This window comes from Mytilus edulis, chromosome 10, assembly GCF_963676685.1.
Source record: "Mytilus edulis chromosome 10, xbMytEdul2.2, whole genome shotgun sequence".
NCBI classification, from domain to species: domain Eukaryota; kingdom Metazoa; phylum Mollusca; class Bivalvia; order Mytilida; family Mytilidae; genus Mytilus; species Mytilus edulis.
Genome location: NC_092353.1, coordinates 15,599,379 through 15,626,980, shown reverse-complemented (window position 1 = coordinate 15,626,980; position 27,602 = coordinate 15,599,379). Strand labels below are relative to the sequence as shown.

Genomic DNA, 27,602 nt, shown 5'->3' with positions numbered 1-27,602 from the left:
TTTATTTTTGCTTTGTGAAATTGATTATTCTATTTGATTTTTATTACGCGTGATGTTCACATATTCATTCCATTTTTATAGGGATGTAAATGTGCAGCCTATGAATATTAAGGGCTTTTAAAAGGTTGCCTAACTATTAATGAACATCATACTCAATATTACATTCATGTTTATCAAAAGACAGTTGTGCTAAAAAGTCTTGTGAAGTGTTAGAAACGTTTATTTCTATTGATCATGAAGTTAATATAAAGATAACAAGATGTGGTATGACTGCCATGCAGTGAAACAACTTTCCATCACAGACTAAATGCCGTAGAAGTAAGCAATTAAAGGTAACTGCACGACCTTCAACTATGACGTGGTTACACATTTTTGAGGGCGCCCAACCCTAGCCCCTCTTACCAAGGACAGTGACGAACCATCACACTTTAAGATAAATGTTGTCTCATCAAAACGACACAAATCAAACACAAAGTACAGTAAAATAATACTCAAGACACAAAGTACAGATTAACGTATGTGCAGTTACTGAAGCTAGTTAAATATGTTGACAAATATTTTTTTTCCAGCCTTATACACTACCATGACTACTCTTCCATATAACTTGATATAAGCTTCCCAAGCTATTTCAAAGAGCCATTACAATACATTATTTCTTGAATTTATATGTTGTAATAAGAAGTGGTATTTCTTGCGCAAAAAAAAAATCATTTCTTGCTTCATCATATTTTTGTTCATTGTGGTAAAAATTTTCTATCGGAAAAATATCTGAATTCCTATGGGTCTTGCATGCCATACTAATATTTTTGTCGGTGTAAAATTCAATAAATATAACAGAATAGTTATTCTAAAAATATAGTTTATGCACATAGTAACATGAGTAAATTACATAGACAAAATGCATTTCCTTAGGAAATATAAAAAAAATTGATGATTACATATTACATGCATATAAAACGATTCAACACTTGAAGTGAAAAAAATAAATAAAATAAAAACACATTTCTAAGATCAAAATTCTTCAGGAGCAATATACTGACATAGCTCATGATGTATCCTTTTGGTAATATAAATATCAACAAAAAACGTAACAACTAAAATAGATAAATAGAAACAAAAGCAAAAACAAAACAATACGTTGGTAAAAAGAATAAATAAAACATATAATCAGTAATAGTAGATTGCTAGACGGAATGTGTACAAAAAAATGCCTTGTACGATTATGAAGGAAATAAAATTTGCATATCTTGTAGGCATTTGATAAATGAAAATGAGAATGGAAACGGGGATTAGGTATTTCTACATTACTTTTAAAAACAGCGATATTAAATGCTACAAAATCATTTAAGTTCTACAACAAAGAACGAATTCACCCCATTCAGTTTCAAAAATAAATGTATTCCACTGGTTACAATAATTCCAATATATGACAAACAAATTTATTTTGTTTAGAATAGTATTAAAGAATTTCACATGAGAAAAAATGACAACAAATGAATCCCCACACCCTTTTTGTAAGGGAAGGGGTCACAATGTTCACAGGTTTTATTCTTATTCAAAATGATCCTTTAATACTCTAGAGTATATGGAGTATCTGGTCTAAGACTCTATTCAGAGACTATAAGACTGTATAGTTTCACATCACAATTATGCAATAATAATATTACATGCATATCGATACGATATAACCATTTAATTGATACACAACAAAACGTCCATTGTCATTGTAGTTGGTGATTTGGTAGATGGGTTTTGTTTAGGGGGAGGCTTTAAAGATTTTTTTTGTTATTTGTTTATTTTTGACATACAGAGTGGGACAGAAAACATCAAGCAGGATTACACAAATGTACAGTTTCAAGTATGGTCTTAAAGATATTATTATTATATTCCAAATAGCAAGACATAAAACAAAATATAACTATAATTTTCGTTTGTAGTTATAAAATATTTAAAGCTTAAGGCTTTAAATTTTAAAGGTGTTTTGTTAAAAGAAAAACAATAATCGTATGCTTATAAGCTAGCCATTAATTGTTCACAAATTCAAGAGTTTTGGAGAATGGTTTTGATATCATACTCGGTATAAAACTAAATTATGTCATAATCATATAAACGGGTCTCTTTCTGATGTTTCTGCTCTCAGTTCTTGTAGTTCTTGTATTTTCTGCAATGATTCTGTTTCGATCTGTTTATTCCTACTAATATCTGTATTCCTGCAAAAATAAATAAAAGTGGGTATAAAGAAATGTTTTTAAGCAAGATGACATTGTTTCATTTTCCAGCCTCAGTCATCACTGAAGTGAAATTTGTTGTCGAAAATCAAGTACTTCGAAAATCTAAAACTAAGGAAAATATCTCCATCATGGAAAGCTCTGATTCCTTGTCGGCTTTTTTCCCTTTTTGTCTATAAGCTTTTCGTTTTTCATACAAGCTTTATATTTTAGATATTTGACCACTACCATCACTGATGAGATATGCATTGTCGAAATGAGCATCTTGTGAAAGAAAATTGATAAATTTAACGTAATTTAACAGATAATAAAAAGTACACAATGTGTAAGTAATTTCTACGACTGTTGGGAACAACAATTTGATTTTCGGGTAAGAACCGAAAATAATTGCGAGTGCATAAGACAAACGAATCATAAAATTCAGAATAGTTGAGTATTGTACGTGATAATCCTCCTGCCCTCTCCCCATGTAATATCCGGAAATGTTCCCGATGAAAGTCATTTAGGAAAGTGCTTTGGACGCATGATTTATTAAGTTTTCATTTTTTTCTACCTATGAATGACTTACTTTGTGTAACTTAACCAATCTTCTATAGATTCTGGTAAATCTTTATATCTAGTTTCAGGCAGATAAAACGAAAGTAATCCTGCTATAACTGAGGATACACCAAATATTACCATCGGCAATGTTTTACCTAAATCTCCTTCTACATGCATAACCTGCAATTGGATGTAAAGAAAAAGTATGATTTTTTGCTGAACACATGTATGTCATGTGCTATTTTGTTTTCATAGTATAAAATCTTCTCAGAGTGCATGTTTACATACAATTTACACACATAATGCCGGTCATAAATATAATCTAGAAAAAGCAAATTATCAAATATAAACAACAAGATATGAAAATTTCATTTCTTTTAAAATCGTATAAGTCATTTACAAATTCCGACGAGCAATTTACCATAACACATCTCTGATCTGATCCACTTACCATATTTACTATATATGGTGCTGCCATTCCACCAGCCCTGGCAAAGAATGTCCCTATTCCTAAAGCACTGTTACGAATCACTGTTGGGAAAATCTCACCAGAATATAAAAATAAAACAGCAAATGCACAGGAAGCACCAATCTTCCCGATCGTGGCAAAAACTAATGTTAACCATTGATAATCTGAAATAAAATAAAAATGAAATTGAGTACATAGTTAAATGTATTGTTTATGAGTTTAAAATACAACACGGATTTTGAACATTTATAAGATCTCATTACTTGTTCTCTCGAAATGCAGAAATAGTAATATTATCTAATACTTTAACATATTATGGCCTGTACATTAATGGTATGGTAACATTATTTATTTATGAAAGCTGTTCGTCATAATTTGCTGAATGGTTCCGCACAATAACATGTGGCCCGTCTCAGCGTACGTTTAGTTTTTTTGCAATCAACACTGTCACTGAGCGGTAAAATAAAACGAAAAACTGCCGAAATGTGCAATTTCTCTCTGTTATCAAATGCCCATTGTAAGAGTGCGTCCGATCCTTCGCCCCATCTTGTCAAATCTCTTTCCAATTTATGTTTCAACTCAACTCCTAGCAACTATATTGTGTTTCTTTCAAATATTAAGGTATTTTATGGCTGAAATCTCTTTCCAGAAGCTAAATATCTCTTAAACGCCTCATATTTCGAGGATAAACTAATTTTTGCATTGATACAGCAGCCATCTTGGATGCTTTAATCATATGATTAAAATTTAATACACCTCAAAGAGGTGGATTAAGTTTAACGACAGTTTTAGCCTTTTTAATGCAGCGTTAAAATTAACGACAAGTTGAACAACACACTAATCATATGATTAATTTTAACCGAATGATTAAGAAATTTTAACGACGCGTTAGCCCTAACGACAAGTTGAACAACAGACCCCTGTTTTATAAATAAATCAAAAGATACATATATAATACGTGTAAATGGAAATGTGGGTATTACAGATCAATAAAAAAACATCTCATGTAAATTGGTTTAACACAAAAACACTTCTAAAGGGCAACATAAGTTAATCTAGAAAGTCATGTTCATGTAACTGTGTCATCGTGCACATGCATAAGTTGACCAACACAATGGACATTTCACACTAGCATATTCTTTGGTAAATTAGTTCGATCAATACTTTTACTCATTAAGATGTTCTGACTTATATAAGTATCTTAATTCGTATATCAATATATATTTTGTGACAGAACTGTTTTGGGTAAGGCTTTTGCTATAAATTGCGAAGAAGTTTGTGGGCCTGAAGTAGTAACGAGTCCCCTCTTGATTGTCGAATGTAATTGGTCAAAGAAAAGGCCTGATAATATCGTCCTTTTTATCAGGGGTGGTGTTTTCGAAAGTATCCTAAGATTCGTCCTAAGTCATAGATAAGACCAATTTTAGGATGGACTTAGGATCGTCTTAGGACACTCTTAAGTTGTGTCTCGAAGCTATCTCAGACGCATCTTATGTTAGGACGTCCTAAACATATCCTAAGTACGAAATTTAAGATAGTCAACGTATTTTTTTGCTAAAACATTTATGAAAGACGAAAACTATTAATAAAATTGCTTACGAAATTTGTATACTAAGATGCATTATTAAATGCATGATGTTAAATGTAATTAAAAACAAAAATATTAAAAAAGATTGTAATTTTTAACTGAATACAATGTTTTTTGAAATGAGAATTTGAAAATTGTAGTGTCATCGTATCGTGAAACACGAGGTTCAAAGTTTAAAATCATACACAATTTCTTAATATACTATTAATAATCTATGGCGCGCTTAATTTCATGTCAATTTTTACGTAAACAAATTAGCAAAAAACATGCACAAAGTGAAAATGAAGATAGGATGATCTTAGTTAGGACGAACAATGCGATATATCCTAAGTTAAGAGAGCTTCGAGAACATGACTTAGGACAAAGACTTGTCATAAGTTGGTCTTAGGACACGTCCTAATCCTAAGATAGCTTCGAGAACACCACCCCAGGTGTATAAGGATTTTATAATTGGTAAAGCAGAACGATTTGTACTGCTTTTAATTGATACATAAATTATGGCCCTTAATAGACATTTGCAGAAACAGTTATACACCTACGATTAGGATTACAACTACACTTACAGGGAGCATTTAAAGCTTGGGTCGTTTCAAAGTGTAAATATAAACCGTCGGTTTAAAACAAAGACTAACTCCTATGATGTTTTTCTATAGTTGAACAACGGCTTTCAACGAAATATCGGTAAACAATGGCTTCATTGCAGCTTGAGGTGGAATCTCGTGCCAATTTAAAGACAACTCGGACCAGTTTGGAGACAACTCGGAATAGTTAGAAATACTTTTGTTAATAAGTGGTTACTATAAATTGTTTTATGATGGCCTAATGAGATCAATTAGAAAACATAAAACAACAAACATCTTCCAATGTAATAAGAATATTCGTCTTTACATTACGGGCCCGTGTTGATATAAGTGATCCTAGAAATCTTTCAAGATGGTTGAAATGTCTCAAATGGTAATTTTCGATTATCGTAAGCGTCAACTTGTTTCAATTCATATTGTGGTTTGTCAAATTATCCGTATTTGTCAGAGGTCTCAATTATTTAAACGTTACCGTTATAATTGGAAAACATATACTATAATCCGTCAAAATCGGTTGATTGTTTTATCGTAATGTAGAATTGAACACTATGTTTCTTTGTGGAGTTTTATTTGTATTGTCGTTGTTTTTCTTTTGACCATGCACGGTGGAGTCATTTTCGTCGACTAGTGGGTTCTAAATGCCCCTTTTCATCGATTCCCATTTAAAAAAACTTAAGTTGCATTAAACATATCATATGACATTTATGCAATACATTTTTAATTAAACCAAGCATTCCAAAGTATAGACCCCCAAGAATTTCGTTTGAATATTCTTAAAGCTCTCTAGTTGTCTTTTGAAGTACAAGGATGTATGTGAACCCAATTTTAGATTTAGTGCAAGTCAAATCACTCAATTTGCTTTTAAAGTACAAGGATTTATGAGAACCAAATTTTTGATTTAGTGCAAGTCAAAGCAATCAAATTGTCTTTTAAAGTACACGGTATCTGAGAACCCAATAAACAACTTTTTTAAACGAGGATTTTTATTTTTATATTTCTTTAGAAATAAAGTAGTTATATGTTATCAAATAAAATTATATTACTTCATATAGATATTTTAATGCACACGAATATTAAGTGAATCCGAATCTTAATCAAAACCATAACACATCATTTATAACGAGATATTTTCATATTTCATTAAGAATAAATAATAAGCTGATATTAAAAAAAAAATCGCCAACGCGATATTTACTACATGCATCGTTAACGTCAAAGAGTTGAAAAATACCGTTTATATTATTTGGCAAGATTTATACTCTAAAAAATATCATGAGTCGTTTAGGGAGCAGTTGTGGATACAAAAGTGTACTCGTATAAAATATGAACGACTCCCAATTACAATAAACCGCCTTCTTTAGTAAAGTGAGTGGAATTATTAATACGGAAAACAATTTAATAAATCATAAGTGTATTTCGTGCATTTATTTTATTTTCCCCGTTATGAAGAACACAGATCAACCATCATGGCAGCTTTTATTACCTGACCTGATGCGGACTCATTACATGTTATTGTACACATTTTATTCGTCGTCTGATTCTAACCCTTATAGTCCTAGCTTGACCACCGACAAACCAATCTTTTACTATCAGGGAAATATAATAGGCAATGCTGTACACTTTTGGAATGGGAGAGATGTGCTTACTTGTTTTGCAAGCAACCGATATTCCTTTAACAGTTGAAACTCATGAAACGTTTCTTCAAATTGTAGCCGATGATAATGGTCTCTTCTTACAGAGAACCGGTCGGGAACATAAGCTTTCCCCGGGAAACAGAATTCGTCTTTTATTTTATGGTTACAATCACACCCGTCTTCTGGAATACTATAGTAGTTGACGTTAGTGTTTCGACTACCAAATATGAAACACATACATGTATACCTATTTCAAGAAACAAATATAATCATTTATGGGCCAAAACTTCCGCTTGCAGGTGGCTATCTACTGAAAGTTTGTGGCTGATAACGGAACCACAGGAGCAGTATTTCTCAGGACACAGACATTAATTGTCACTGCATTCACACTCAGACATTGTCACTGCATTCACACTCAGGACACAGACATTGTCACTGTATTCACACTCAGACATTGTCACTGCATTCACACTCAGACATTGTCACTGCATTCACACTCAAGTTGTAATATTGAACGAAGATAGGATATGTTATGTTGAGTGCAGATTTCTTTGGCATCAGCAATATTTGTTGATGGATGAGAAATATAGGACAAGAATTATCTTTCCTGACAGATGTTTTTGCTAGGCAACAAAATATATCCGAACAGATAGCCAGTATTGACACCTAACTACATTAGAAAAACCCCAGAATATGCAAAGGAAGTGTAGAAAATTAAATAGACATATTACACACTATAGAGACAATAACAATCAAAACCAAGGAGTAAACAAAAGACTCGTAAAACCAAAAGACATTTACATCAACAGTTATAAATAATAACTAAAAAACAATACATATAGAGTAGAGGTTGACCACGCCATTGGAGAATAAAAAAACCAACACAAAGTTATGGGGACTTTGTGGCGATTCACATTTGTTGTAACAATAAGTTTCTGCATGTGAAGACCTATTTACACGATAAAAAATATACAATTTCTCTTTACTATGTATCTCATTTGGGTTTAATTTTATTTTTTATTTTGAGTGGACCCCTTGTTTTTTGTCAACTGTAATCGTAAGTCTAAGTATAATCTTAGGTATAGACCTAGATTCCGCAAATGTCTTATAGTCGGAATAAGGTTACAACAACACCACTGATATTTATACTACTGTGTATACCTGGCCCTAGATACACCACAGGAATGAAGGTTGCCAAACAGGCTATACCACTGATCTCAATCGATACAATGAATACAGGTTTTCTTCCAAATTTATGTAGGAATGCTATACATCCTGCAAACCCAATAACTTCAGCAAAACTCTGCATGAAAAAGTTCAAATAAATACTTCCAGCAAGATTTCCTGCATTCATTCCGAGCCCATAGAATACCATGCTTGTCATCATCCTACAAAGACAGGTTCTAAATAACAAACATACTAAGAAATTTTTGAAATGATACGATACACATTTAAATTTAATAATGCATCTAATTTTTTTTAGTTGAGAGACTTTTTTTGACGAATCAAGTCAAATTGATAAGGTGGTGATTAGTTTTGGCAAATTATCAGCTGATCATAAAGAAATTATCGACCATTTATCACAGTTGCAGTTAATTGTGTTCCTGGAGTCAGTGTCATGAAGCAATCATCATTTTAAGATTATCTTACCTTCAAAGAGTGTATCTTGAAGTAATCTTAAAATTAGTGACAGCCCTTGAAATTTACTCTTTATCGTTCTCGGAACGCCTTCTTGGTTTTAGTCTTAACTGGTAATGTACGCATATGTTTTCTTATACATTTTCTCATTAAAAATGAATATATTTCCTAAAAACGAAGTGAACACACAATATCCCACACAATTATATAAACCTATTATGTTCTTCTTTATGGGACATTCATAAGATTGCCACATTGTTTGATTAGAACTCATTGTCCATTACCATTCAGGGAATTTTTGCTTCATCATTGAGAATAATGTCTCGTGTATATTTTATTGTTACATTAATAGCTCTGACTTCTTGTTGTAGTTTGGCGTATCTTATGGTCATTCTACGATGATTTATATTGTTTAATTCAATGCATAAACTAGCCTACTAACGATTTCTATATCCAAGTTCTTACCAATCATAGATAATGACAAGACATTCCAGCACCAGCTTAGGATATCTACATATTGTCCATATATGTACTGTTTGATTTGACTCTAGATAATGTTTCTCAAACAGATTGTGTGGGAGACTTGTTTTGTTGTATTTAGCAGTCTTCTGTAATATCTCTTCTGCCTCTTTAGCTCTCCCTTTAACCAATAACCATCTCGGCGATTCTGGCAAGAGCCTGAATTCAGATATATCGTTCATTAATGAATTTTCAAAACAAATAAGTTTCTTCACGACAGTTTAAATGTGCAAACTTAATTTGACAGCCTGATGTGCAGTTTATGCCCCCCTTTCATAAGGAAACCACCAAAGCTCTTATTTGTGTTCCTTGTACATACATATATATGCATGTATTCTTATACATATTTTCTAAATTAAATAATGAATAGATTTCTTTACAACCGAGTGAACACACAATATCCCACACAATTATATATATAAAGCACTAATGCTCGACTTAGGGACATTCGTTCGATGTCCACATTGTTTGATTTACACTCATTGTCAATTATATACCATGCAGGGAGGTTTTGCTTCATTATGTGGATTATTGTCTTGTGTGCATGTCCACTTATTTTCAAATTCTTATTTTGTTGCGATGTAAAGCAAAATGTGTAATCTAAATATCCCAATTTGAAAAATCAGTCTCTTTAATTGTTTTGTTTTAAAATTAAAAAAGTGTCATGCCAAGCTTTTAGATATCTAAGATGATTGTCTGAAAAAAGTATTTATTGAGTACAAGACAAAAAAGAATAAAACAAGAATATAATATATATACGAAAATCATACAAAGGATAACTATTATACATTACTTACCAAATATAGCTGAGAAAAATAAGCGATGGTATGGTTACTACCAAGTTTAGATATTTCCAATTTCGTATATAATATGCTGCTAGTGCAAGGAGCATTTCTCCAGCTGCCCAGAAAAATTCAAATATTATTCCTGCCCATATTCTTTTCTCGGGACCAACCAATTCAACACCTGCCAAAGACAAAATTATTTAAAATTGAATAGAAAGATTGACATGCGCTCAATGACAATTGAGACAGTAACTCATTTGTTAAAATATTACAAACATACAACATATTCGTAAACATATCAAACAAAGCATTGGAATGTAATTCTATTTAAACAACATTGGTCATGCATCGTTAATGAATACTAGGATTGTGAAAAACATAAAAGCTTGGTATTTCTGTATTGATTTAAGAAGTATTCCGCGCGAAAAGGGACAAGCAAGCATAAACCATGCAAACCGAATAACTGATAAACAACCGAAATGAGATCTTATTTGGTCGGCAAGGACTATTAATATAAAAATTTCAAAATACAGTCGTAGATCTTAGTAATATATCTAAATAAAAACTTGATGTTCTTTGTTTAATTGTGTTGCTGTATAGTGAAATTTGCCAATAAAAGTCTGTATACAAAGATAGGGATTTAATAGTTTTTTTTTTGTTTTTTTTTTTTAAATTTTACTGCTTACTTGTCTTAATTAAGAGATGTTTACCTCTGTTATTGTAAGAGTAACTGTGGTCCCCTTCCAAAAAAATAATATTAAAAATCTTACATTTACTCCTTTATTTCAGTATTCTTTTTCTTTATCTACCACATATACCTATAACATATCCAGTTCCTAACAATCCACCAACGGCAAATCCCGATATAAACCGTAAGGTACCAAATACCACAAAGTTGGAAACAAAGGACAAGATAATGTTTGGTATGGATATGAGTACTATAGAGGTCATTAGGGTCTTCTTACGTCCAAATCTGTAATATTAGGAATACAATTACATTATTAAAAATATTCTTGTTTCAATAAATAAGATGGGATGGACATCTCTATTTTTTAATTGTATCTTGTGTCCAACCCCTTTTGCTATTCTTGCAAATAAAATGTATTTTACATATATATTCAACAAGTTGTGGTAATACAAACCTTAATAGTGAAATAAATCAAAACATTTACAATTGATATGTTTAATTTCAAACATACACGCACACAAGTCAACAAAAATCATTTTCATATTTAGACTTTATAAAAAGAAGGCGGAACGTACCCAAGCGATATTCGAACTCATAGACAAATAGTGACAAACGCCAAAGGGGAAGAAAAACGAAGTTATACCACACATGTTATGACGAAGAACTCCATTTCTGTTTTAATTTATTTTCGAAATGCTCGAAAAGTTGTGACACTCAAAGTAATTTAACAAAAAACAAAAACAAAATAATAGAAGATTAAATGCAATAAATGATTATATTTTAACTTGAAAGGAAAAGCACATTAATATATGTATCCTATTTGTAAAAGTTTCTGTGAAATGAGGGGGATTTATTTTGTAATCTATAGATAAGTTCCCTTTGGATTTTGTTTCATTAATTATTTAAAGTGTTTGAAAAAATATAAATGTAAACGTAACACAATATTAGTAGGAAATCATGCACGTTATGCCCACTCATGTTCAAATTGACAACAGATTTGTTACGTTTACACGGCCGACACTCGGCTAACCGAGAGTTTGGTCGGTTAATCTATATTGAGTTAGCGGCTATATCGGCGGTTGGTCTGTTAATCGGGTTGGCTAAAGTCTGTTAATCAGGTGTTATCGAGAAAATCATTGCAAGGTCAGTATGTTTCATTGTATAACTTTTTAATTATATTTATATCATAAAAACTATTCATGTCTGACAAAACGATTTGGAGTACTGAATCCAGTGGTGTAATTATTTTTTTCTAGCTTCAATAAACGATCTATAAAATGAAAAGGCGAGTTACTCATCAGTAAAATACACATTTTACACACACAAAATGTACACAAAAATGACAAGTTGGTTGAGTTTTCTTGCATGCAATATTTTGAACATCGAAAAAAGACAGGCATTATGTTTGTTTACCATATTAACATCAATATGTGAAAAATCTACACGAAAAACTGTATTTTGGTGACATAAATCAATTTTTGATAAAAATGTGGTCTGTTAATGGGTCGGATGTATAAAACTCGGTCTGTTAATCGGTCTGTTAAGAGTTATGAATGACATTACAAGCATATTTTAATTGCTATATGGGGTGTTATCTGAATAAAGATAAAATACGAAGTTGAAAAGAATTGAGGAAACACAACTAATACCGGCGTCATACATCAGCGTATAGCACTGGCGTGTTCAAAATCATTTACGCTTCCAATACGCTAGTAATTTTGGATGCATTTATCCTGTCAATCATATTTGTAACGTGTGCAAAACGAGCTTTAAGTGTGTATTGGGCGTACTAGAAACGTATGTTGGCGTATGTTGTATGTTTTTTTATGCTGCATACAAATTTCCTGGGATTGTAGCGTTCATCAACCGTATTTACTTTCCTTCATTGGCTAGAGGAATAGGGGGAGGGTTGATATCTCATAAACATGTTTATCCCCGCCGCACTTTTGCGCCTGTCCCAAGTCAGGAGCCTCTGGCCTTTGTTAGTCTTGTGTGATCTAGTATACATATTTTTTAAGGGGCCAGCTGAAGGACGCCTACGGGTGCCGGAGTTTCTCTCTACATTGAAGACCCATTGGTGGCCTTGGCCTGCTCTATGGCCAGGTTGTTGTCGCTTTGAAACATTCCCCATTTCCTTTCTCAATTTTACCTTTGTATTTCGACGTACTACAAACTTATGCAACGCGCTTTGAACGATTGCTAAGCGTTCCTATGGCATGCAACTAACGTATACCGACTTTGTCAATTTTCTCTGTACGTTTGGTGCACGCCGGTCTATACGCCAATGTGGGACGCCGGCATAAGGTAATCTTTTCCTGAGGTAGAAAAGCCTTAGTATTTCAAAGAAAACGCATGGAATTTAACCAGCTGCATTGCAACACATGACAGATTCATAGATGTTACAGACTTTGAACAGACAAAAAAAAAAATAAGGCTGATTGATAACTTGGCGTAAATAATAAATTCGTGCGAATTCGAGCGGCCAATCAGTCCATATAACGCTATATTGAAGTGACACACCCTTCAATGAAATGCAAAGAAATAAAATTAAAATAAAAGTTCTCTTTCTATAAGGATACTGTTGCACCGTATTGTAATTTTTTCGTCACAAGTACATCTCATTTTTTCAATGTGAAAATATAAACTAAAGGTAGTAAGACTATTGTCGTGGCTAAATAACTCTTAACTGACACGATTTAAATTGTCCAACCCATTAACAGACTGTATTCCCCTAATATTCATTAAAATGTGATATTACTCAACTTATATAACAATTATGAAATATTTATCAATGACAATTATTTTTTTAGAACCAAAGTACTATTTTGTGTCCTTTAAATCATATATAAAAATGTTTTTTAGCCTTTTATCCAAAATATTGCTATGCGTACAAGCATAAAAACCACATACTTGCGAGACGCCTTTTCGTTTTACTTAAAACTGCGCAGGCTATGCATTTTTTTACTGGTGGAAAATGTTCTATGATAGATATCATTTTGTCAGACACTTTTCTTTTTTTGATGTGGTTCTCATAATATGGCAAAAATCTGTATATTTAACAGAGTTTAACATTAAATTGTGAGTTTTACTCTTAACAGACGTATAACCAACCCGATTAACAGACCAACCGCCGATATAGCCGCATACTCAATATAGATTAACCGACCAAACTCTCGGTAAGTCGAGTGTCGGCCGTGGTTTAGAGGACGTGTTTTTCAACAGACAGTCGGAATTCAAATGGGAATCAATTGTGCCCCTCTTCTTGCCAGATTGTTTCTTTATTATTATGAGGCTGACTTCATACAGGAACTTCTTAGGAAGAAAGATAAGAAGTTAGCAATATCCTTTAACTTTACGTTCCGCTATATAGATGATGTTCTCTCACTGAATAATAAAAGAAAAATTGGTGACTATGTTGAACGAATCTATCCCATCGAACTGGAGATAAAGGATACTACAGATACAGGTAAGTCTGCCTCATATATGGACTTACATCTAGAAATTGACAATAAGGGTTGGTTGAAAACAAAACTTTACGACAACAGAGATGATTTCAGCTTCCCAATCGTGAACTTTCTATTTCTATGTAGCAACATTCCAGCAGCGCCTGCATACGGAGTATACATATATCTCCCAATTGATACGATATTCCCGGGCTTGTATTTCATATCATGATTTCCTTGATAGAGGATAGCTACTCACAAGGAAGCTATTAAACCATGAGTTCCAAATGGTGAAGTTGAAATCATCCCTTCGTAAATCTTAGGGACGCCATTACGAGTTGGTTGACCGTTATGGAATAACCGTTTCACAGATGATATCGGATTTGTTCCTTATGTCGTAATACCCTTTCTCTTTTCACGAATGTGACCTACCGAATTAGACTATTTACAAGATTTGTATTAACATAAGCAACACGACGGTTGCCACATGTGGAGCAGAATCTGCTCACCCCTCCCGGAGCATCTGAGATCACCCCCAGTTTTTGGTGAGGTTCGTATTGCTTATTCATTTAATAGTTTCATATATTGTGTCTTTGTTCTATTATTTGTCTGTTTGTTTTTTATTGTTAGCCATGGCGTTGTCAGTTTATTTTCTATTTATGAGTTTGACTCTCCCTCTGGTATCTTTCGTCCCTCTTTTTCAATATGCACCAGATATGAAAATACAAGAAAAACTTTTGATTCTTAGTATTGACTGCATTCAGAAGTAAATATGTTTGCCTACATAAATAGTAAATAAATAATACAACTTTTGGCTCCAATTGTACCTTAAAGTTAACCAGAAAAGTTCCATCCGGGATGCAATTTTTAATTATGTATTGTATATATAGTGAATGTATGAAGAGGATAACAGATAAGAAAACAATTAAAAACAAAATCATATATATAGAACCGAGTTATTTTAAAAGTAAGCAATTTACAATATTGTGTGTGATGCGATTGACTTACGCATCAGACATTATTCCAGTCAACAGCGAACCAGCAGTAAATCCCGCCATAAATAACACCATTACTAGTGTTGTGTCGGTCTTCCTCTCACAGACCAAGTTATTCTATCACGAAAAGAAATCATATTTCCATCGTATGAACTATACCCAATCATCGTTTTTGTGCATTTTCATAAGGACAATCATACCAATTAAAACTTTAATAAATTGTATTTAGAAATAATGGTAGCATTCAGTTTGGCAAAACAATATCTTGAAATATAATTGTGACTGTGCTTTAACTATTTTGTTTTAGGTCTTTGGAAAATGTATATTGGTTTAAGCTTAGATAAGGTACATTCTTTGGTTTCGAAATAGTTCCCCATGGCCTATATAATATTTTCACGAAAGAAAAGATAGCAGTTCTTATTTTTTTGCAGTTAAAAGGGTAAATTTATAAAAGACTGTTAAAAATTAAATTGGCTTATAAAAAAAATCAACTGATATGCATATTCTTATCAATACAATTGCCATCAAACATTTCTTTAAAACTGTGATATTACTTCAATATATTACTTAACCGACCTTTCTCTTAAACATATACATGTTATCAGATAACACGAAGTGATTAACGTATACATTAGTATCCTATGGCAAGCCGTTTTACTATTTCAAGATATCTCCTATAATATATAAGATATCTCCTTAAATATATAAGATATCTTATATAATTTCATTTTTATAAGATATCTCATATATTATATAATATATCTTTAATGTTATATAAGATATCTTTAATGTTACATAAGATATCTCATAAAATTTATATGATATCTTATATACTTTATCAGATATCTTATAAAGTATATGACATATCTTATAAACAATTTTTATATAAGATATCTTATATAGTTTATAAGATATCTCATATAGTTTATACGATATCTTATAAACTATATAAGATATCTCATAAACTATATGAGATATCTTATAAACTATATAAGATATCTTATAAAATTTATGAAATATCTTGAAGTAAAAATAAATAGCAAAACGGCTTGCCATAGTATCCTGTTATCCAGCTTCTAATGCGAGCGTACGGTTAAAATCAAACTACTACAAGCGATAGCTTTTCAAAAAGTGCTAAATTCGACTCTTAGCTGATGAAAATGGAAAGAGCTCTCGCTTTGTAGATTAATTCATTTACTAGAATAGCCACGTGCATCAATCAACAAATTTTACCACACACGTGAGGTCACACGTTATGAACTTGTAGTATCGTTTAACGTTGTTGTTTACTCCAGAAGATTCGTCTATTTATAGATAAAAGTTACCTGTGTAAAATCTAATTGCTAAAATAGAGACGACAAATCCGATACTCTACGGGATTGAAGGACATTTACTTGGTTTGGATTGTCCTAACCAATCAATAAATTTTAATTATTCACGTCTCGTGATATCTTCCAATCAGGTAGCAAGAAAAATTCACGCCCTTAGTGTCCATCGTTCAATTCTTAACACAGAACAATTTGAGATCATCATTTAGGTTCTCTCTTTAAATAAGTCATCTCGATAACAAATTCAACGATTTGGATTAAAATAAAATAGACCTTTAAGCTCATTGTTAAATTGTAAGATAAAAACAATATTCGTTTAGAGTAAACACGTATAAAACTGATTTGTACTCCCTTCGAAACACGAGAAGCAATCTGCCAGCCTCGCTTACACTGAATGAATATTGTATGTTTACTAACCTCCATGGCATACGTCATTTCAAAATAAGTCCTGTCATACTCCCACTTCGAACAACGATATATCATATTCTGTAAGACTTTTACTTCTATTTCTGTGGAATTTTGACGCATGTTCAATATTTCACATTGCAAATGAACCGTTACATTGTTAGGCTTTATGTTATCTATGGTTGGTACCTGATATGGACCACCCAAAGGTTTCGAAATGATACTATCTGGATGGCACCTGCAACAAATATTACGTATTTTTAAAACCTGTTATGACGATCTATTAAAAAGTTGTCAATTTCGTTGTCAATTTTGTTGTCAATTTCGGGCCCGAAGATTCACTGACCTAAGTACACAATTTTATTTATGCCCGCGTCACACTGTCCCGATTTTTATATACGATGGACACCCGAATGCGAAAATTGTAAGTTCGTACGAAGTTGGTCCCGATCTCGTCAAAATACCCAAAAGTGACCGAAACAAGTACGATGAATAACGAAGTCTATACGAGGGTGCCGTAAGTATATACGATAACAAAAGATGGACATACGAAGGTTAACCGAAGACGGTATTTAAGCTTCATATCTCAGCCGAAGCCTACAAGATGGATCACGAAGGCTACACGATGGATTACGATGATGGCGCGATGGCCATACGATGTCTAAAAGACGTCCGTGTACAGCTTACGATGCATTTAAATTATATGCCGAAGGAAAGGTAAGGTAATGGGTTCGTTGATCCCTTTTATTCAAAAAGAGCTCTTTCCAGGAGAATATCATAATAATATAGACTTAAACATTTTGTTTTCTTTCTATAAGTCATATTTTACCGCATTAGTTGCTTTCCCCACATCCTTCCTTTAGTTAACAACTCAGACGTTACATAAAAAAATCAGAATAATGAAGAAAAGTTGGTTTCCCTATATACGTGTACCTGCAGTGTTGGTATACGAGGCGCGTTTATGATTTTTATTATGTTATTTGAAATGCAAAATTGACAAAAAATAATATTTTATTTGTAAAAGTAAATCCTGAGCCTGTAATACCTGCTCTTCTTGTTCCATTTGAATTAATAGAAACAACGCTGTCGCCTTTCTTGTTCTCATAGAATCATATGATATGAGGTCCATGTTTTGTGAACGTCTTTCTTAACTGTCGTATTAGACTGACCAGTGTATATCGCGTATGGCACTTTAAATGTATTTAAGCGCGAAAATTAACTTACATTTAGCTGGATTTATTGCCGTCGTAGTTCCATCTTGTCACCTTCGTACTTTTATTCGATGGCATCACGACGGGATTACGAGGTCTTAACGAAGTCGTGTTGCCATCGTAAGACCTTCGGTTAGCTTCGTGATTCATTCGTGTAGACATCGTAATGTCAAAACTGCCCAATGGAAACGATGGAAACACGAATGCAATACGATGTTCAAAGATGCATTCCCGGTGACATTACGATGGTGAGGATGGTGATACGAACTCAATACGAACTCTAAACATCGGACGCACCTTCGGGGATTTTTTAGCATGTTAAAAAATTTAGAACCCTTACCGAAGTTGTCCCCGAAGGCTAGAAAAAGTGGCCGATGGTTCTAAGATGGTTAAAGATGGCACTACGAATAGCCCGATCTGGATACGATCAGTCCCGATTTTGAAAATTTCCATAATCGTGTTGCCATCGGCGTAAAAATCGGGACAATGTGACGCGGGCATTAGGGGCAATTGAGGAGCACCTCCGATGCGGTATTTTCTCGCTGTGTTTGCGATTGCGCTCGCTGTGTTTGCGATTGAGATTGCAATTGCCATTGATGGTTTCGTCTGTTGTCTGCTCTTTGGTCGGGTTGATGTCTTTTTAATATATATCCCATTACCATTCTCGATTTTATTATAGATACATTATTAATAGTTAATATCTCGTCATTAAACCTCTGTTAATCGCATCTAAACCATGAACTTATAATAACTACACAAACGAGCGAAACAAGAATAACATCAAAGTATATGTAAGTACCTGTGTTTAGGTATATGGAGTATGAAAACTGACAGCAACGTTTGTATAGCACTGAATATCTGTGGTACGCATATCAACAAATATACAAACTTTTGGTATCTTCCAAACTGTCCAATATAACTAAATACACCATCGTAATGCATAATGAACGGTCCTGAAAAAATAGAAGAAAGTATTTCTATATTGTTATTTTTAAAGAAAGATAGATTCAACAAATGTTATCTTATTTCTGTGCCTGATATAGCTGACTATGCGGTATGAGCTTTGCTAATTGTTGAAGGCCATACGTTAACCTTAGTTGTAAATCTCTATCTTATTGGCAAACATGCAATATCTTTATTTTATATACACCGTCATTTTTAAAAGAAATTTTAATTATTCAAAACTTTACAGTCTGCGAATATATAACACACATAAACATTGCACTTAAATGAAACGTAGAATGACAATAACAGCGAGATTTGACACACTTAAATGTCTGCATACAATATGAAAATATGTAGGCGATAGTTATATATACTATTTAAAGAAACATCGTTTCATAATGAATGAACTTTTCTCTACAGTATGTCAACTTTCCAATACTCACTGCATAAATATATTCAATGTATACAAGTATTGGCTTTTCAAAACAGTCAGACAAAACGAGTATTTTATCAAAAGAATTGATGGTATGTAACGATTATTTTCCAAACTGTAACTCCAATATGTGTATCATTATCAATAATCAAACAGCAGTGGGGGTATGTACATGATTAAAAATGTCAAATAATGACTTATTCCGTAGCATAAAAAAGACATTGGGTACACGTTATTGAAGTGGTAACTCTTAAACACAAACAAATAAATTCGGAAAGACTCCCAACCCCTTCATCAATAGATTTTTTTTTAAACAATTGATTAGTTGTAAGTCACCTATAGAGTTTAGACAAATTGTGACTCTATTTACAGAGCACACACATGATAAATTCATATGTTTTGATTTAAGTATTAAATATCTTTGGTGCATTTATATTTTCAACACATGAAATAAATTGCAACGAATGCAGAAAAAGGTACACAATACTTACCTTTTGATATAACATAAGAAGTTCAAAAAAGAGCTACATCAACATTATCATTATACGTGGGATCATAACAAACAACAAACATTCAATAGGGTATTGTAATAAAACGCAAAAATAAATTCTACAGAATGCTTATTCTTATAAAATAATATTTAACTATGTATCGGCAACTAATACTGAAGAAGAATAATAATGTAAAATACTTATTTCTTTTTATCTATTGACAGTTACTTTTTTCACTTACGATTGGGTTCAGACGTATATTTAATTTATTCCATCGTTTTTCGTAATAATCCGACCTTTTCAAAAGACTGGTCATTGATATTAACATTGATATAAGATAAGTACATGAACGGTACATAAACCAGTTGTTTCAAGGAAAAGATTAAATATACAGTATAAAAGATGTTAAAAATATAATAACTTGAGTAATCATCTGACGTACATTAAGGATGTAAAATTTTACGAAAATCAATTAAATAGATAAAAAAAATTTGTTAAGTTATATGTACCACAACAAATTTTTAGGTAGGGGGAGAGGATTTCAGGTTGATTTGTTTAGATTAATTGTCTTTATTTCTGCTCACGGTTTTGTATACTCAATTTTGAATGCTCTCTCTCATGTCCTTTTACTTTTATTGCATTTTTATTTGATATGTTATCAATGTTGTAGTTGCAATAAATGAAAATGGATTCTTGAAAAAGAAACAATGAGCCCATGTAGATTTTTAATTTTTTTTTTTTTTTTTTAATTTTCATTTTTTTTATTGAAATCTGTACATTTGTTAGTAATGAAAACATCGAACACCGGTACCTTATCCCGGCCTCGTTAATGTTAGCAATATATCATGTAAATATATATATGTTAGTATGTGTTAGTTCATTTTACAAAACATTATATCAGCTGTAGTTACTATATAATATATTACCACATTTTTCATTTGCATTTAAAAAATAACAAAATAAATGTTAAAAAAGGACTACAAATAAATGGATGATCATATTAGAATAATTATTTTAACAAACATACAGATATTCTAAGCTTTATAGTTTTTTAAGAATGGAAATATTGAGGAAAAATAAGTGTAATTAACAAAACTTCAAAATAATAAAACAAAAATAGAAAAATTAATACATAAAATAAAAGAAATTGAAAAAAAAAATAAAATGTTCTGATGAATATTTTTGATGTAAGGTCACACATTTTAATTTGAATTATAATAGGACTTTAATTACAATTGAACAAATGAGTAAATTGCATTCACAATTTGTTGAAACTCCCAAGTTTATTGTTTCTTACTGCTATACACTTCTCTAAATTATAAAGACCTTTTAGTATTTTCTTCATAGCATGAATTGATAAAACTTTCTGGAAATATCTTGTATTATTAATATGTTGTTTAATATAAGACACAGAAAAATCAGGTTTGAAATTTCACCTTTGTATACATGTGAGACATCACCAAACAAAAAAATCTTTTTGATGAATGCGATACTTATACCATTAGATAAAAACCATATATCTATTTCATTTCTATGCAGATTTGGTGAGTCCATTATTCTAAAAAAAGAATCCACGATAAATGAATAGGCAACTTATAGTAGAACAAATATCACCGAAATTTATATCAGGAAACATTTCATTACATTATAAATAAGGAGAATCGATATAATTGTCAACGATACCAGTATTAACCATAGTTAAAATAAAGTGAATGTAAGCAATTTTAATGTACCGCACGGCCTTCAGCAGCTTCCAACATGAAAAATATGTAACTATCAATTTGAGAAAAATAACGGCTGAATTTATAACAAAACTTATTTTAATTTTAATGCGATATCAAGGAGATAATTGAGTATTGTTATAATCGAAGTGTTTTCATCCTGTTAGTCACAATCCTAGCGAATTTCTAGATGAGCTATAACTGATCATAATTCCTAAATTTCATACATATATTACAATTGTTGACCGTTGAAGTGTGCGCTCTCCTGTCATAAATAGAAAAGAAAATTATAGTGGGTACCTTTCCATGACACAAAATCAGAACATGCACAACAAACATAAACACACGAAAAGCAAATGAACAGCGCTTTTATTACTTTTCTTCATTTCAAAATCACAGTGAGGCCTTCAAGCATATATAAAATAAAATAAAAAAGCAGTCAAACAAAAACATTAATTGAAAAATATTATACAATATCTACATCTAATTGGTAATCTTTTCCAATGCAATTCTTAGGACGAAATCGATTGAAATGTTAACTCTTACAGTAACTTGGCATGAAATACTGTTTGAATTAAAATACTAAAAAAATTAAAGAAATTCTATCCTACCTTGCTATGTCGAGAGCTTTGTAAAGATTGAAATAGATTTAAAGTAAAAATTCTACCTTTTGCCCTAAAATACAATATATTTTGTATTGTCATAGGTTACAAATGTTGAAATATACATCCTGCTTTTTAAATTTATGCTTTACTGGTTAATTAGTGACTCATGGATTGCGTAACCACAACTTTCTTTGGTCCTTAACTGATCTCTAAAGATATAAGGATTTGGTCTAGAAGACTCTTTGTACCTGTAGAAGACTTATTGTTGATTTATTATTATTCGTTGGTTACCAATTTTCGTGGGTTTCCTGGGAACAGTTCAACCACGAATTGAAATGTCTGACGAATGACAAATTTTTTATGAGTCTTGTATGCAAAAATGGTCAAAACCAGTATTAGAACATTATACACGGAATAACGCATCCTCATTTTTCGGTGATTTTGTTTACCAATGACGTAAATCTAAATACGATCCGGGTAAACTAATTTATCCTTTAAATTAAATCACTCTTAAATGTAACCAATTCAACCTTGTAATTAGATTAGAACTTGGATATTGTTTTTATTGGTATAACATTTAATTTTAATCAGTAACTTAAAACCAAACTAAATATTATTTATGCACATTATTATGTTCTTTCACGGTTTTACCATGAGTCAATAAGTTTATTTTGTCATTGCGCAATGTTGTCCTCTGATTAATGTTTAAATAACAGTTTTGTTGGCTTGATGATAGCTCTTGTTTTGGTAATCGTTTTGGCATTTTTTCTCAATCTATCTTAAAATATTGAACTCCAAGGGAAATTCAAAACGAAAAGCTCCTTATCGAATGACAAAACGAAAAGCTCAAACACATCAACCGAGTTGAAAACAACTGTCATCCGAAAATTCAGGAAAGTTTTGCCATTTACGAATAAGGCAATGTCTACCTAGTTATAAAGCGACACGAATAATTCAGCTTTTGATGATCATTAAATTTACAATCATATCAATGGTCAATGATATTTAAAAACATATTGCGAACGACTTGGAAATAAGATATTATTGGGCATAATGGATCTAATTTTCTCAGTGGTTATAAGAAATCTTTGGAAATAATACGATACTTACGCTCATTGAAAATAAACAGTGACTGTACATTTCAAAATGACACCCGTTTAACTTTTCAATTGCTTGAACATAAATATTTCAAACAGCATTCATTAGTAAAACTGGGGCCGTGTCAATGAAAGTCCTAGGATATGTCCTAAGATAGGTCTTATGATATTATTAAGGATGGTATTAAGACGTGTCTGAGACATGTCTTAAGATGTAAAACAAAGTTATCTTATGACATTCCTAACTATACGATGGTCATAAGACCGTCCTAACACATTTTATTTAATTGAAAAATATATGTAGAGAATTCAATGGCATATATTATATTTTATTTCACTTTATGTGTACAGGGAGGGAGGATGACTCTTTTATGGAAAACAATTTATGGCAAATTAAAGTATATAATTATACGTTATTATACATGATAAAATGATATAAATGAATTTCATACGACAACGAAACTAAATAGTCACACAACTTTGTGAAATACGATAATAGTGCTGCAATTTAATGTAAGTATGTAACTGAGTTTTGTTTTTGGGTCCAATCGATTTCATTACACGTATTGAATAACGATTGATTAAAAGGAAATCATGTTTTACCATATCAAAATTAACATTGCACTGTTTGGTTCGGTTTGGTTTGGTGCAAAAAATGACATTCATGTTGATAGTATTGTTTAAAGCAAAAAAGACAGCACCACTTATTCTATATATGAGCGTAACAAAATGACATCGTCAAACATACTTTTTGAAGAGTTACTATTGATGTCTATTTCAAATAAATTTGAGTATAGAAATGCCAATTTCATTTTATATAGTAAATTAAAGCAATTTACCAATTGACTCCGCAATATCTCAATGTTTTGGATATGTACATCGAGTTAGTTCTAGCACACCCACACAAAGTTCTTGAAATATGTTTCTAATTTCAAAAACTCAAACTGAATACTACATACGCTTTTTGTTGAAATCTTGAAGTACTTTAAAGATCAAATTTGTCTGAAAATTGAAAATAATGTATCACAATTGAATCTTTAACAAATATTAAACAACATTTTGTTTAATTAGTTTATTTTTTTAAATATAATAATAGTTTAATATTGCATCATAATTTTTATTGGGTTTATTATCATTGAGTTTATGCCATATTGGTTGTTTTTATTTCATTTTAGGACATCGTAACTTTTAGGACGATCCTAAGACACCTATGTTTGTATCCTAACTTTAGGACCAAATTTAGGACATATCATATTTTTGGAGACTTCCGTCAACCTGACTTAGGACTAAGATGTGTCGTTAGACCATCTTAAGACATGTCCTAGTCAAAAGACTGCTTCGTTGACACGGCCCCCGTATCACAGTGAATTATTTTATGATTAATTAATATTAGACGATCGGCATCAGTAGGAGCATTAACTGTTTTAAAAGAATTTAAATTTCGCCATAAAAAAAGTTGCGACCATGTAGGTACATGCTGATATGTTCGTTTGGTCAATTGATTTATTTCTACATACTATATAGGGATTCTAGGATGACGCAATGTTCATTCTTATACAATAGGTTTATATTTTATACAAATTTACCATTCTCCTTTTAATTGCTTAAATGCTGAATCATGAAGTCATCGAAAATATATACAGATCCCATGATTTTATTATCAGAAACTTGCACAAAAATACTAAACATATACTAAAGAAGTTACCTAGTAAATATTGTTCCTGATGGAAACATAATTTATAAAAAAATTAATATATAAAAAAAAAATATAATAATATAGTTTTCCTCTAATTGTTTTTGAATATTTTTAGACATTATATATTTTTACACATATTTCTTACATGTAACTTAAAGACGCGGATACTCCCTCATATATACGCAATTGTCTGTTTTACTTTTTTTATTTGATCATGTCAAATTTTCAATGTAATGTAAATGTGTTTGTTCCAAAAATATTAAAAAAAGACATAAAAACTAACGTTTAATTGACTCTACTTTTTTTTGATAAAAATTACTTAGTATTCGTAATGTAAACATAGCTTGCAACATCCGAATACAAGAAGAGAAAGCTACATACGAATTAAATTCATCGTGTGGAATATCGTTCGATGTTTAACCCTACCCCACACATAATACAGTTGTTTTCGATAAGGCATATATACAGTACGGTGTTGATTAGTTTCTGATCACCTCTAATTCAGGAATTTAATAGGCGATGTTGAGCTTATAAATGACGAATGTACAACGTAAAATGATTTAAAGACCAATGCACTAAAAATGAAAACATACCTTCAGAAAGAATAGTTAAAATATATGTATTAAAACACGACCCAAGCCGGTTAAATCTAGTTCTGAATCATGTGATGCCTAACAGACCATGGTTCAGGAACTCAACAATATCATGTGTATGAATTCTTTAAACGTGAATCAAATCTTTGCATGGTGTGATCGCTATAATTGTTTTTACCCCCGTAGATGTTTTCTTCAAAGCTAAGATGTAGCCTGATCGATACATACACTTAGCGTAGCCTTGCATTTCTGCACCAATGGTTGACCATAGCCTATTGACGCGAAGCAGTGATTGAACAATTTAAAAGGCTACATCTTTAACACACTTCAGCTCAAAACAGTGTTAGGCCGTTTTGGAATCTCCGTCGAAGTTTCACTGCGACCTTGAGGTGAAGCGTGCTGTTTGCCTTCCTATGACTTGAAACATTGTTAAGGTATTTTGTGTTATGAATTAATACACCCTATTCATTCTCCCTCATTATGCATAACTATAAATATGCATAACTGATCCGTATTTCAGCTAACTGGTTGTATGTAAACGTGATAATATAATAATAAATAATTTAAAGGATGAATAACTGATATTAAAAACTAACATCATATTTTTTACCGAATTCCCTCGAATAAACTTAACAAGTAAAAGTCAGTTGACTTAAACTGCAAGGTTGTATCCGTTTTGTTTTCTGATGTATAAGTAGCTCTACTATTAAATGAAGGTTTGTAAGCTAAGGTTGCGACAAGTTTTTAACGCAATAATTTAAACTCGCATTTTGAAACATTTTATATGAAATAAACTATTTTATATGAAATAAACTATTTTTTATGAAATAAACTATTTTTTATGAAATAAACTATTTTATATGAAATAAACAGGATTTTTCTCAAAATCGTAAACATTTAAATCGCATTTAAGTCTTACATGATAAATAAAGGCAACAGTAGTATACCGCTGTTCAAAACTCATTAATCCATGGCCAAAAAACAAAATCGGGGTAACAAACTAAAACTGATAAAATCGCAATAATAAATGCACGCATTAATTTCATAATTTACAGTTCTCGCATAGAACAGTTTTAGTAAAGGATGATTTGAAAGCCGGTGCATGCCATTTTAATGGTTTTAACACATCAATATTGTTTATTTAAAAAGTGCGTCGTATCATAATATATAAGTCAATAAACTCTGAATGTGAAACATTCACATATGTTCATGGCACCGTTGATGTGTAAAACTTAATATATCTTAGAGATAAAAAAAAAATCTAATTGAGTTGAAAACACCATACAGAAAAGGTAAGTGTACATGACAAACAATTTATGGGTGATATCGTATACTTCAAGCTCACTATTAATAACAACAAAAATTATTTTCAAAATATTTTTATTTATAGGAATTAATATTTTACATACAGTACTCGTGGCCGACCGTGCGAGGGATTACCAGCTAGTTAAGGTAGTTCAATCTATCAGTTTGTTAATATAGTACTTTTTAGTATCAAATGAAAAATGAAGACCACATTATATAAAGTTGGTGAGTCTGATAAGCACTCTCATGATTTACCTACAACAGGAAAGCTAAAATCCATGGGGAACAGCTATATGACCAAAACGATACAAACCAAAATTATTCCATCTAAGTTCAATTTTGCATGAGAAAAGTTTATATAATTTCCAAATTTATCAACAGGAAAATTTGAAAGAGAGGCAACATATACCTGAGGGAAATTCAAACGCATAAGTCAGTCGACAATAAACTGACAACACAATGGCGATGAATGATAAAAAACAACAGACAAACAAATGTATACAAAACAAAACATAGGTAACTTGATACTTATCCACAGGCACCCAACTAAAAACTGGGGGTTGTTACCAGGTGCTTCGAAAGTGTTAGCAGATCCTGCTCCACATGTGGCATCCGTAGTGTTGCTCATGTTAGTATAGCCCGGTAATAATTCAGTAGATTGTAG

The 27,602-nt window shown here is 31.7% G+C and overlaps 1 protein-coding gene across 3 annotated transcripts; it reads right to left on the bottom strand.

The window, feature by feature from the left end:
- On the bottom strand, positions 1–25,772 carry LOC139490491 (organic cation transporter protein-like). Of its 3 annotated transcripts, none has more exons than XM_071277265.1 (11): positions 25,634–25,772; positions 18,852–19,005; positions 16,854–17,079; positions 15,122–15,225; positions 10,801–10,955; positions 9,995–10,163; positions 9,144–9,356; positions 8,202–8,428; positions 3,220–3,401; positions 2,797–2,948; positions 1–2,210 (listed from the first exon to the last, which is right to left on the bottom strand). In XM_071277265.1, the coding sequence occupies exons 2-11, from the start codon at positions 18,992–18,994 to the stop codon at positions 2,102–2,104; spliced, it is 1,680 nt and encodes a 559-aa protein (XP_071133366.1). In that variant the 5' UTR covers positions 18,995–19,005; positions 25,634–25,772; the 3' UTR covers positions 1–2,101. The 3 variants fall into 3 exon arrangements, with proteins under 3 accessions (XP_071133366.1, XP_071133368.1, XP_071133367.1); XM_071277267.1 differs by lacking the exon at positions 25,634–25,772 and adding an exon at positions 24,304–24,324; XM_071277266.1 differs by lacking the exon at positions 25,634–25,772 and adding an exon at positions 22,254–22,307.
- Between the last annotated feature and the right edge of the window lie 1,830 nt (positions 25,773–27,602).

What these genes read in the sequence shown, in the direction of transcription:
- LOC139490491 (XM_071277265.1), bottom strand. Translation starts at nt 18,994, where the DNA reads ATGCATTACGATGGTGTATTTAGTTATATTGGACAGTTTGGAAGATAC. An exon ending in CTCCATATACCTAAACACAG is followed by an intron (nt 17,080 to 18,851) that starts GTACTTACATAT and finishes TATTTGTTGCAG; the next exon opens with GTGCCATCCAGATAGTATCA. An exon ending in CACCATATATAGTAAATATG is followed by an intron (nt 2,949 to 3,219) that starts GTAAGTGGATCA and finishes ATCCAATTGCAG; the next exon opens with GTTATGCATGTAGAAGGAGA.